This window comes from Melospiza melodia, chromosome 1 (genome assembly GCF_035770615.1).
Source record: "Melospiza melodia melodia isolate bMelMel2 chromosome 1, bMelMel2.pri, whole genome shotgun sequence".
Classification (NCBI taxonomy): domain Eukaryota; kingdom Metazoa; phylum Chordata; class Aves; order Passeriformes; family Passerellidae; genus Melospiza; species Melospiza melodia.
Window position 1 is genome coordinate 127,645,384 of NC_086194.1, and position 14,029 is coordinate 127,659,412.

A 14,029-nucleotide genomic window follows, 5' to 3' on the forward strand; every position below is an offset into this window, starting at 1 on the left:
CTCCACAGGTACCTCTTTTCCTCCTCCGCCAACCCCAAGGCTTCATACAACTGGTTGTTTCTAGAATCTGAGTTTCTAGAAAAAAAACACCAGTTTTCATAAGGACACTCTCAGAACACCAGAAACTTGTTATACAGTGCATATATCAGAAAGAGTCAAGTACAATCTCTGAAGGACTCTAAACAATCTATATCTCTATCCCAGAGCTGTGGCTAGCAAACAAACTCTCCTCATCTACAGAGATCTGACAAAAGTTTCCCCAGCCCTGCAGTCAGTCCAGTATTTCACAAAATATGATTTTATGAGCTAATTTATGAGCTCAACTTGTGTTTTGCAGCCACGATGTTAGCAGTACCTCAGCTGTGATAACACTGTAGGATATTCTTTGTTACACTGAAGCAGTCATCCCAGCACCCTCACAGCTGAAGGAAACCGGTCAGACAAAGAAAGCAAAAAAGCTCATGAAAACCTGAGCTTTGGGGAACGCGTGGTCAAACGCAAACTAAGCTAAGTAAAAAGATTTTTCTCTGAGGTAGCACAGATCAGTACATTTCATTAATAAAGCAAGAAAAATAATGAATAAAACTAGTATACAATTAAAAAAAAAAAAATTATACCATCTATTGTGACCCCCTCAAAATTCCCAGGAAAACCTCTGCAGCAGCCTAATCTGACCCTATTTATGTCCATCATTTGCTGCTGATATATTTCAAAAAATGTACTTAAGAAAAAGCTCTAAAACTGAAAATGAGTCCACTCTTCCATCCCTCAGGAGGAAACTCACTTTGATCATCACTACCTACTAATCAGCCTTATTAAAGGTTGTAGATGTATCTGCTGTCCTCAACCATGGTAAATGTCCCTTCTCAGATCAAAAATGCAGTTTAAGAATGCTACCATTTCTTAACTTTCAAGATCAAATTGTGGTCTTCAAACGTGAACTTTTCAATAACTGATTCCCAAGTGGCTACCTGCTGAGAAGTAAACAAGATCTCCACTATAAAGTGTAAACCAAAATGAAAGAGTTAATTTTTTCTGCTGTTCTGTCCTCAATGTCTACTGCCACCAGCTGCAGTACCAGAATCTCTCCCTGCTCCTGAGATCTGATTGCACAGTGAAATGTACTCAGCTTCACACTGCTGACTGAGAGGTACACCAAATATTTTTAGCTCCTAAAATGGAAAAAATAAACATGGATGCTGCCTAACTAATTGTTTCCAGGTATGCAATTTTGTACCATGAAAACATGGCAGCGTATGCCTTGTGAAAACAAACATTTTACAACTTCCCTGCTATTTTGGGATTTGAAAATTCTGTGAGAGCTGAGATTTGCTTTCAACAAAGGCTGACCATTATATCTTTATTGCACTTAAAAAAGAAAACAAGTATAAAAGCAGGTAGCATTGTGGTTAGATTTTTCTAAACCTTTGCTCATCCCTTTAAGGATTCTCAGTCAGAACAGAAATAAGTAGATCACAACAGGCCATGGCACAGACTTTTAAATAATAGTCAATTAGACTGACATATTTGTCAGGAAAAATAAAACCATATTGAGAGGGGAAAATGGTAAAAGGAAAAGAAAACTGTTCTACAAAAACCCACTGAATTAGTGAGTCACCTACAAAATGCGTCTCATTTTCCTTTGCATTAAGTTAGCCCCTTCCTCCAACTTGCAAGGGTATGCCTTACATTAAATAGGCTACAGCTGGTAGCATCAGATAAGCTCACTCTATTAGCACTTAGCACCTTCTCACAAACAGATTCTGAAAACTTCAGTGCTGTTTCAGCTCTCAGGCCACTGTTAAGCTCAGCTAAGAAAGGCAGAATGACAAGCAACCAATGTTAACCTCCCTTAAATATTAACTACACCGTTTTCTTTCGGAAGAGGAAGACACCTTTAAACAGAATCTATACAAAGGGATGATTTAAATGTTGCTAACCAAAACCCTTTTTCTAGCACGAGCATGGCATGTAACTAAAAAAAGGAACAAGGATGGTAGGCAAATAAAAGAGCAGCGTGTATGCAATAATATTAATTCAAATATCAAAATTATTGATACCCTAAGACTGTAATTGCACACAGAGGTGGCACCTTCATTATAGGCTATACCCCATGCTAGCATAAGGTAAGATGAATGTAATGAAGCCAGAGTACCAATGAAGGACAGGCCCCAGGAAAGCAGAATATTACATTATAAATCCACTATGAATAAGTGACCTTATGGCTGAACAGAACTTCTAGATACATGTTGTCACAAAAGCAACAATATTCCTTGTCCCTACAACTACATGTTTATGACCACAGGTCACCTGTTTTGTTAGCTGTAGTAATATTTCTCAATTGACTCATCTGTTCCTTAAAACAACAAATGATCAATTTCCTACTACCCATTTTCTCAGGACAACTTCTGAGAAACAAAAACAGGAACCCCAAGTAATAAAATTTCAAAAAAGAGAGTAGATCACTACGCTTCTTGAGAGCAATTTAAAAAATATATCAGTGAGGGAAAAGAGAAATTCAACATGTCAGTTCTATCTCCCATTATAAAAGCTGTGGGTTGGACAGATAACAGTTTTTAAAATTATACGTAAAATAAAAAATTGTATCTCTAAACTGAAGCTGTATCCATGTGAAAGGTTAAGATGTTTCAGCTTTGGTACAGCCAGTATCCAAGGCAAACCCTGGTTTCAGTTCGGAGCACATCTCATGCTTAATTTGGTGATTGTCAACGTTAGGACCAGCTATTCCTTTTTAAAGAAATAATAAATAAACAAACAAACAAAAACTCCAGAAACCAAACAAAAATAAACCAAAAGAAAACAAAAAAAACAATGCAACAAATCAAGTAGAACCATCATGGACGGCCAATGAGGAAAATCTGTGTGAATTTTGATAGAGAGGTCCTAAATTTAGACTTAAGCTCCTGACTGCTCTACAGCAACACTTGCTGATCAATGAGGATTTCACCCCTTTTGCTTAGTCTGATCATGAGACTCATGGTTAGACCATAAAGGAGGGAGGTTTCTGAAGTTGCTACAAAATAGAGATTTTCTAGCTTGCAAAATTTCGTTCGAATTCTACTGAGTAACCAGGATTCCCCTTCTCTGAAAAATTAATCTGTAGACTTAGCACCCTAAGGAAGAGCACAAGTCATTTCTGGTTGATGCCTGGAAAATCTTGTACAGAAAAGAAATGGATAAAATTAGAAATGTGGAGAATTACACTTGCACTGAAAGGGAAGCCTTTTGGAGAACTCTGGCTAAGATTTATGGTTTCTGACCTTCTACAAACCATAATAAAATAAAAACAAAAGATAATTGAAAAAAGACTATTTTCTTCTAGTCTAGGTAGATTAATAAATTTTGAAAAAGAAAAAAAATAACTGCCCCAAATGCCTGAGCCTCTATTCAGCTTGGTAAACAAAGCAGGAGAAGCTACATATCCCAAAATAAACCATAAAAATAGATTGCTATTGATTTATCCCTTCATAAAACATATTCCTTGAGAGATGTGAAAATAAACCTAATGTAGCAACTAAGACTGTCAGGATAGGAAGTTTAGAATACATATTTTTACCTTGCACTTTACATTTTGTACAATTCAATACTTGATCTATAAACTTCCATTAGCATATGATTAGTAATTCAATTTAAAGCCATCTTTGCACAAAAGGCTTTTTCTTAGGATGGTAAGTTTGCCAAGTGCATCTTCAATCTACATGTTTGAATAATTTCTGCAGACAAGTAATAGAGACACTAGCTGTATTAGCATAATCAATACACAATTTACTGAGTTACTGAGACAGAACAGAAATAAAACGTGTGTGCCATTATTTCAGTATCTACAAATGACTGTAATTTCTGGAAGTATCTCTCTGCTACTCCTCATGGCCACATAAAAACCAAGAGGACATTCATACTGCCACCATCTACAGGTAGATATTAAGTATGAGCAGACAGATTAATCATATAGCAGAAGGCAAATTTAAGAGCCAGTTGCAGGGGACATTGAGTATCCTCTGGCTCTATTAAAGTCAATGGATTCTAAAGATGTTTCACACTTTGCAATAACATGCTGTGGAAATACGTCTCCACAAGGGTTCAGTCAGGATGCAAAACTGAAATTAAAGAAGTTACAGAGAAGTATTAAATTCAGGATCACGTGTGTCGATGAATCACCTGCTGGGGCTACACCTTCCATGGCTTTCTTCTCTCCCTAGGTACCACTGGTGTCTAAGGCTCACCTCTCAAACCCTTCTGGCTGACATGTGCCAGCACAGGATTTCACTCCTGGCTGTGGCACACGAGAGCACCAATCCAGTGGGCGACTTCTGGAATTCAGCAAACATTTCAGAATGCTTCATAATGGCCTTTAAGATAACTGACATTCATAAAATTCAGAACTACTAAGAAGGTAGTGTTTTCTGACCAGCTCCACCTAGCATAAACTCATGTCTATCAGCTACTAGCTAGCTTGCCAGTTTGACTGTCAAATGTAAATCCTCCCAATGACTTTAATGCTGGGACAATTGGAAAAAGAAATGCATTGGCATATTAACATTTCAAATATCTACATTCCAGAACTCCATTGAAAAACAGTTCTGCGTGTAGCCACAGCTTTACAAAAGTCCAATTAATCACATGCATGAATATGTATATGGCTGATTTGTTTTCCTTTGTGCTGTGACATATCCCTTTTCCTATTTCTATTCCCCCCCCAGCATGGTAACAATATTCTCTTGACATTGGAAATTATTTTCCTTAAAAGATTCCTGTTATATAAAGCATTCTTTCCTCTTGCATTTGCTTTTTCCAGAAGACAAAGTCCCTCATAGCACTCATATTCTTCACTCCTCTCTTTAGTCTGTCCCAAACACTGAGCTTGTTTTTTTCCCCCTAATGTTCTTCTTGTAGAATGACTGAATTAGGAGTTCCCAATTAAACTGCAGTGGTTGGAAAATATTATTCTTATGCTAAAATAAAGTATTTTCCTAGGCAGCACATAAACATAAAAGTAATAAATATACTTAAGTGGAAAGAAATTATGCTTAAGAAATCCTTTGGATATTCTTCCAGCCCTTGATCTCAGGGATGACAGTATCCAAATGTGACAGCCTAAAGACATCCAGTTTTACATAACAGTGTGTGCAGAAAAGGCAGAAGATGCTCTTTCCAGCAGCAGAGGTATAATTCTAAACCCCAAAGCTGGGTAGGGGGAGGGAAGATATCCTTTTTGGGATAGCTGAGATAATAAATTAATTAATCCTGTATTAAATTTGAACTTTTCCTCCATAACCATGCATCCTTTTAAAGGGTTAAACCACATATACATCTACTCATATTTCTATTGTTAAGTAAACTAATACGGTTATATGTTAAAAAGCACTTTTCTGTAAAGAATCTTAGGGCTTTTTATAAACATCAGATAAATTTCAGTCTTCCCTAAGACTCTCTGTCATGCAATGTAACAGATTATAATAGATCTCAGAGTCAAATGGTTATTAGCAAAGCGAGAGGGAGACGGTTCTTAGTGCCAGGGTCAGGACTTTCAGCTGTCCTCAGTCCTAGACTGAGTACTCCACCATCCTTCCTGACAATGTGCTCTGCAGCCAGTCCATTTGGGGAAGACAAAAATCAGGAGACTAAGATAAATTTTAACTCTATTTACCATGTGCAGTACTTCACATGAACGCATTCGGAGTTATTCCCCTCAGTATCCTGAAGCTCTGTATCACTTCAGCTTTCTTACTCAACACAACAAATACGATTTCCTGGTGCTTCTACAGACTGTATTTTCAACTGTGCTTAGAAAACAGGAAATCCACTAAACACTGTCTATGAAAGTCTAAACTCAGCAACAGAGAGCAATTGGAATTAAACTAATGTATGGATCAAAGAACCTCAAAGTAACCAACACTACCCAAGTCTGAAGACAGGTGATATAAAGAAGGGCTATGAAGACTTACAGTAAAGGTTACTGCAGATGATCCTTCCCTCTGAAAGTTAAATCATTTATTTATGGGCCTAAAATGGGACACTTACATTGAGGACTTTGGGCTGTCTGACACTTCCAATACCAAACTGAAACACAGCTGCATGCTTCAGCTCTATTACCTAAAGACATACTGAGTCAATAAAAACCAGACCAAACCAAACACCTACCTCCTTTCAACTGAGATTATCCCTGATTTATCAGAGATCTCCTTCTATTCTGTACTAGGGTTTTATAAGTTAATTTTTGATCCTTCAGACTCTCTGCTCTATTCCAGATGACTTTCTATCACGCAGAACAGCAGTCTGGTCTATATCCACAGAGGAGCTTAGAAGCCAAAAAAAACTAGTGAGGGGATGCTGCATCTAAATTGTCAGCAGTTCTGTTCAGATGCCACTGATGTGGTTTTACCATCGAGGCTTTCTCAGTGCTGAAATCAAACTGAAGCCCAGCCACAGCTGGACAGTGGGTGATTGAGTATTCTCCTGCCCACCTTATGGGCTGGATCTTGAGAGTTCATACACCCTTCCCTGGTTGCTATAAAACACTGGCAGAAAATGTGTGGGTTGAAATACACCTTCCTTTTCCCCTCTTGCCCACATCCACTCACCCAGGTTAGATCACTCACCCAGGATGTGGGTGGCACCAGCTGAACTTTCTCCTCTACCGGAAGGATTTGAGCTTCCTAACAAAGAACACTTACCCTCAGACTTGAAGTGCACTCATTCATTGCTGTTGAAGCTACCATACTTCATCTACCATATTCACTGAACTAGAAACAAGAAGAATTAGCATGAAATTTTATCCCTGTGGTGGGGGCACTGTCACAGGAAGTGGGATAAGTGGAATCCAATTCTAGTTGCACCTAAATAATTCGTCAGAAGTGGCAGAAAGTACGTGGCAGACCAGAACCCAGGTCTCCCCTTTTTCTTTAAGGAACTCAAGCTATTAGAGCCCTGAGTCTCCTGCTCTTTCTCATCCTCTTGTCCAAAAAATAATAGACTTTTGAAAAGGGGAGTGGCATTGACAAAAATAACAGGGCAAGTCACACTCATAACACAATATGTTGCTGTGTAATGACTGATGTCCTCCCTGTGATATACAGGTAAAACCCCTTTAGACAAAGCACAAAACAGAACTCGTGCCTTGCTCATATCCCAGCATAGCAAAGATTTTTCCCGCTTCAGCAAAGGAGAGAGGAAGAGCAGCAGCACACCACTTCAATTCTTTTCAGCCCAGGAGGAAAGGAATTTTATCTCTATCTCCAAAACCTGAGTCAGGTAAGTGACTGCTATGAGATGCCCTGTTGCACTAAGATACTCACATCTAGAACAGGGGAGGAGATAAGACACATTATTATTTCCAAGTTTTTCCTGCTGTCTCCTTTAAATAATTTCTACTCTACAACATTCATAAACCCCAAAGCACCTGTGAACTATATAAAGAATCCAAGAGTTTGGTGCAAGGTGGCTATTCCACTAGGTAACTACAAACTAAGCAGTGCAGTATCTGAGCACTAAACATCTTGCAGCATGCAAGCCCTTTTTGTTTTTAAAATTTTTTTTCCCTTAAAGATTTCTGACCTTTCTTCATTGATTTACATTTTCTTCTGACAAGCAAGTGTCCTACTCAACAGATTCACCAGAAATCGCAAACCAAATCTCTTCCTGTGCTCCAGCTCTTTAAAGTCACGTAACACAATCCCTTCCCAGTCAGTGGCTGCACGCAGAGGCCAATGCAAACCCATTTCCTCCTCCCATCTTCAGAGTGAAAACGTTACATCAGGCATGGATCTTGACATCCTGTTGTCCTGGAACCAGTGAATCAGAAAGTTCCTTCCTCACAATTGTATTCGTTGGAGGTGGAAAATAATTAACTTCCCCACCCCCTCCTCCTTCCTACTGCCACTGTCAAAAGTTAGAAAGTCACTTGACTCCGTCTGGAAAAAAAAACCCCAGCCATCATAATTCTGTGCCAGAGAAAGTTTTTGTTGATCAAAGCATAGCCTGGTCTTCCCAAGGACACTGCCTCACTACATCACATCATCCAGTCCAGAAACAGAGCAGTTATTTTATTTTTGTTTTTAAAGTCTCTTTCACAAAAATGAATGAATCAATAATGGAAGTTGAACTTGATATGTTACCAAAAGAGTGAACAACAGAAAAATGAAACTAGAAAATCAATTATCAAGGAAATTTGTTTGAAATATATTTTTCCAGGAAAACACAACATAAAAATAATAAGGGTACAACAGGTCTCAGGGACTGTGCACAAAAGCCATCTATTTTACAGTCAACCGGGACATTTAGATATAGAAGTGCTCTAGCTTTTCCACATTTGAGTGGAACACTGAGCATCTCTGTGAGAAACTGGAGTGGTTTTGCATTCGTGTTAGGTAAGGACAAAATTCATGCTCCAGGTTATTGCCTCTGCATGAGAGAATAAGCTCTCCAAAACCCAGATTTGAGACAGAAGGAAAACATTGAGAATGCTCACTATCAACATCCCACCCATTTTTCCTCAGGACAAAAAGGTGTTCTGCCTCAGCCAGCTGTCTAGCACTGCCAAATTTGCAAGAAGGCTAGCTAGTTACTGATATTGCATTTTACAAGAACTACAGTAAGCCCACATCACATTGAATAAAGAAGGGGGTGAATTTCACTATACTGACATAGATAGATAGATAGATAGATAGATAGATAGATAGACAGACAGACAGACAGACAGACAGATAGATAGATAGATAGATAGATAGATAGATAGATAACTTTAAGAAATCTTAAAGGACTACAATTCCTACTCTTCCAAAGAAAAATTGCATCTAATTGCACCTACAGTTAAAAGTGAAAGTATGAGACAAATCACTCACTGAAACAACACCCTTCTTCCTTACTCCCATAACACACAAAAAAAAAAAAAAAAAAAAAAAAAAAAAAAAAAAAAGGGAAGGGAAGGGAAGGGAAGGGAAGGGAAGGGAAGGGAAGGGAAGGGAAGGGAAGGGAAGGGAAGGGAAGGGAAGGGAAGGGAAGGGAAGGGAAGGGAAGGGAAGGGAAGGGAAGGGAAGGGAAGGGAAGGGAAGGGAAGGGAAGGGAAGGGAAGGGAAGGGAAGGGAAAGGAAACGGATCACAATGAAAGCAAGCCCCCAAAATTTCACTGTGTTTTAATTGTGCAGAATTGGTAAGTAACAGGCCTACAACCCTTTTGAGTACCCATTCTGTGGATTCAACTGTACAAAGAACAATTGCACTATGGCATGCACAGCATCACCCTAGCTAAAGGAAAATCTAAACCCCAAACGTGCACAGCCCAGAAGGACATGTATAACTTATACTAAATCCTAAAAAGGAGGGGGGAAAAGTCTTCTACATCTTTTTTCTTAATAATTATGCAGTATAGAGGGGAAAAAATATATAGGAAACTAAAGGAACGTGAAATGGGGGGAAAAAAACCCATGACCAGTGTTAACTAATATTCTAAATATGGAAGACAACTGTCCTGGTTCAAAAATTCATTGGAAGAGAGCAATTTTGTGCGGTCTTACCAGTGTGTGCACAGAAAAAATAAAGCAGCCTTTTTTGGAAAGTAGGAGGGCTGAATGAAAATGTTAACTATAACACATTGTAATAAGGATACCCCCAAGATCAGCCCTATCTTTTTTGCTACAGCATAGTCCCTAGGCATACGGCTAACTACTCCTTGATCATTATCCTGGCTAAAACTAAAGCTACTGAAGTTTAGGAGACTCATATCTAACAGAATTTCTTTCATCTCTAATAATTGCTAAACTAGCATAATTACTCATACTTGAGGTGAAATAGAACCCAAGTTGTCTAATTTTAAAACAAAAATAAACCTCTTTTGGTCTTTGCACATCCATCTTTTGTCAGAGTCCTATGCCAAATGTTACATTACGATTTAAAAGTATTTAAAAGCCTCTCTTGTGCTGTCCAACTTTTACAAAGACAGCAACTGGAAAACTTTAATGCTTTGTAGTAACACTCTGCAAAATGTATTTGAAAACAGACATGTACATTTTCATAGCACCAAATAAAACAGGCCAAATTCTTTGTAGATCTGTGTGTTGTCCCTTCTGGGAAATATTTATATATATGTACATATATATGCCACAGTTCTTATTTAAGTGAAATAATGCATTTTCCCAACCCTCAAATGGGACTGATTCTGAGCTCAGGTAGCCCTGCAGAAACCAATGGAAACTGTAAGATATGGCTAGGGAAAGATTCTAGGAGGTTGTCTTAGGTTAGCAGAACTTATACTGTATTTTAGTCAATCTATAAAAACCCTCCAAATATCATATTTTAATTCTTTTACACAGAAAAAAAAATAGTGAATCCATATGGTCTACATAAAATGTTAACGGTTTTTCTGGGTCTTTTCCTCATGCACAGTTATTCAAAAGGAAGATTTTTTTTCAAAATGCGCAAGTTTGAAAATATTGAATCATGTTTCAGAACAAAGAATTGAGAACAATTAAACCAGCTGTAAATTAGACAGAATGAATTATAGAGCAACATAAAGCCTTTCAAGAGATCTTAGATCATGGTGGATAATGTTATCCTACACATGTTAGATAAGTGACTCCATACTGACAGCTTCCCTTGTTGCACAAGTTAACAGCAACTCAGGAAAACAAAATCAAACCAATCCAAACACATCAGCAGCCTTACTAAACCTCTTCATATTATCTTTGTCACAAGATTTCACCTTTGTGGAAACCAGCAGTATGGTCAGAAGCTGTTTAGATGCTCACTTCTAATGGTGCCTAACCCCAAGCAGCAGACAATGATGGCCAATGTAACTCATGCTGGCCCCAGAAATGACTGGGCAGCGTTACTGTAATCCTGCAGCCAGTCAAGACTATCAATATGCATTGCCAAAGTCAATGAATATTACTAAAGGTTAGGGATGTTTTTGTTGTGAGGGATTTTTTTAATACATAAAGGCATGCTTTGGCAAGTCCAAAACAGAATACTATAAATAGCCTGCATTATAAAAGATGTTAATCTTAAATCCTCTTTGTAATTTCTTTCTTTCTTTTTTTCTTTTTTTTTTATGTACTCTTTTATGTTTGGTATCTTAATTTTTGCCCTTTTTTGGATGGCCAAATAGAAGCCAGCAATTTACTCATGCATCAAACAGATGTTTTTGCTTTTCAGGCCAAATGGAATCTCATGAATTTTTTGTTCCCTCCCTATGAAATGATGATGCCAAAATAACACAGTTCCTAAAAACAGCCCGTTCAGAAAAAAGTTCTTTGGACCAATAATACTGAAACTTTAAGTCAAGTTCACAGAAATAATGCCAATACTAATTGCTGGTTTAGTTTATGCTGGATTGATTATAGCCTAATCAGCAGACAATCCCATGACTTTTGAGTCTAGCCCATGCAATTTGGAAGCCAGGGAGGGCTGGGGCTGCAAACAGACATTCAAAGAGTTGACAGATACAGAGAAATGTAAAGGCTACTGTTGGAAGGAAATCTGAATGTCAAATTCTCTCTCAACTATTGCTGCTGGTTAGTAACAGTTTTCTTTTAATCCATTATTATTCCATCTTCCTTGGTACCCCATAACCTGCACCTCTGCATGAGAAACATCCTTTCACTTGGAATCTCTGCTGAGGAAGCAGGTCCCATTAAAGCACAGATATATTTGCTCAGTCCACCAACACTCTGCATGAACTGAGCTGCAGTTGTAAATCCATTCAAGATGGAAAGATTACCTAGGTTTCCTCAAAAACAGGGAACAACTTCAGCTCTGGGCTTGGCAATATATTTCAAGCCTTCTTTAAGCAGGGCATGGGTATGTAAAATACAACTGAGAAATGCATCCCGTTCCTCTTTCTAGGAACTTACATTTAGTAATTTTATTTCTGCATATAGGACACAAAATTGAATTGAGTAAAAATTTACTTTGAAGTAAAACCACAGATTGTTTGGGTTTTTTTCCACAAAAAGAAATCAGAGATCAGCACTTCTACTGAACATGAGAAGCTGTACTAGTTTCCTTGTGATAGCTTATCTAACAACTACCATTTCAGTGATTTTTCATGGGTGGCTTTGAACGTAGTAATGAATATTACCTGCCTTTAGCTTAGAGAAACCTGTGCTGAACATGTAGTAGAACTAAATTTGCATTCAGTTTTGTATAAAGAATACCTAGTTTTCTTTGCACGCGATTGTATTTTTCTAACATTTTTCCTAAACAAACTTTCTCATCAAAAGCCAGTAGTAAGAGCAAAGAAAAAAACCTCAAGCCCTCCTAAAAGTAAAACCCCATAAACCAGAAAGGAAGGAGGGGGGGAGGCAGTCAGTAACCCAAGTGTGATATCTCCAAAGCATGCCAAGTCACAAAAAAAGGTTTACAACTCATAATGGCCAAGTTAAACAACATACAAGAAGCTGCTCTGCCCCCCTCCCTTGCTTTCTCCTCACAGGGGTCTCTACCACGGTTTTACTGAGGGAATCGCTCTGCCCCTGGGTGTCAGGAGCTGAAGGAGACATAACAATTGCCCTGCTTTGATACCCTTCATTTGCACAGTGCCCCTTTTGGGGCTGGTACACGAGTATCGTATCTCCGACTTGTCTTTCCCCACCTGCTTTTCTCCAGCTATCCTCCCTCTCCTCCTCACCAAACGCATTAGGTGATTTTGATCAGGTCAATGATACTTAATAGATTTTTTTTTTTTTTCAGAAACCAGCCAAGGAAGTGGGATAAATTAATCAGTAGAATGAAATATAGGTCAGGACTGATGAGTTTGTTGCAACCGATCCTTCCCCTGCCTTAAAGTACCTGACAGTTGAACTTTAATTCCTCCTTCCTAAAGTAAAATAAGATATTCAAATTGCAGTTTTTCAGAAAGTTGTCATTTACTCTCCTTCTGAGACTTTTTTTTTTTTTGCCACAAACCTGCAGTGTATTTGTAAGAGACAGGGTTTGCAACAGAAAAGAATTAAATCTTATTTTTCTTCAGAAAGAAGATTTTATTATTTTTAAATTACAAGGGGCTTATCTAATGTTAGCCATGCCTATTTTCTTTCCTAGGTCCAAGGCTGAGATGCAATCTTCACCAAGCGCTGGGGGACAGTCAGACCAAAGTTGGCAAGAAACCAAAACAGGGAAAAGGAAAAAAAAAACATAAAGGAAGGATAGAGAGAAATAACTATAAAAGGAATGTAAACAGAAATCAGGGTAATTGAAAAAAGTGTATTTTCAAGAAATACAAGAAATTTAGTCATTAGCTAGTTCTTAACACCCACCATTTCAGATGAACATTAGTTTCATGCATTCAATATGAAAAACTCAATTGTCATTTTGTTTTAATGTATTTACCTGCCTTGTATCAGTATTCCCCTAAGATATAAGTTTCAAATTAAGTTATCAAAAGTGACAGACATATCAAAAATATCTCTTATATCTTCCCCCCAGAAAGGGTTGCTAAGTACATGACAAATTGGAAATGTAATGTGTAACTCCATATTTTATTTAGATGTAAAACAGCGCTCATGAGTTTAAATAACTCATTTACATACATTCATAGAATAGTTTTTCAAATAAGCTATTTAAAATACTGTTTATTTTTATCTGTACAACTACATTTTGTACTGACTAAATCTGTAATACTTAAGAAATCAGGAATTTTAATAAGCGCTGCATTGGAGGTACAGTTGAAATTCTCCTTGCAACATTACTTACAGCTTTTGTTTGTTCACTAAAAATGAAGATGTAATAATTGATGGGCAAACTCTGATCCACGAATTTAAATGCTAGTCTATGCAAGCATCTTTCAGCTCCTCAGATGAATCGCATTATTAGCCCTTTCAGAAATCTCACAATCAGACTGCTTTCAGAATACTATTAATCCACTCAGAAACTGACATGATTCAAGAAAAATAAAACAGGGAAAATGAAAGAGATATTTGAACAAAGGCCACCAAGAATGATAACCTACTCCCCAAAGGTAATTACTGCAGCAATAATTACAGATGATGATTGATTTACTGCCTGGTTTTAGATG

The 14,029-nt window shown here is 37.8% G+C and overlaps 1 protein-coding gene across 13 annotated transcripts in view; it reads right to left on the reverse strand.

The window, feature by feature from the left end:
• ZNF521 (zinc finger protein 521) overlaps positions 1-14,029 on the reverse strand; it is a 230,315-nt gene that overhangs the window by 212,621 nt on the left and 3,665 nt on the right. For 5 of the 13 annotated variants that reach the window (XM_063167613.1, XM_063167623.1, XM_063167646.1 and 2 more), the window contains one exon: positions 13-75. The exons of the other annotated variants lie outside the window; for them this stretch is intronic. In XM_063167613.1, coding sequence (XP_063023683.1) covers positions 13-75 — 63 coding nt within the window. The remainder of the gene's footprint in view (positions 1-12; positions 76-14,029) is intronic. 13 annotated transcript variants of the gene reach the window in all.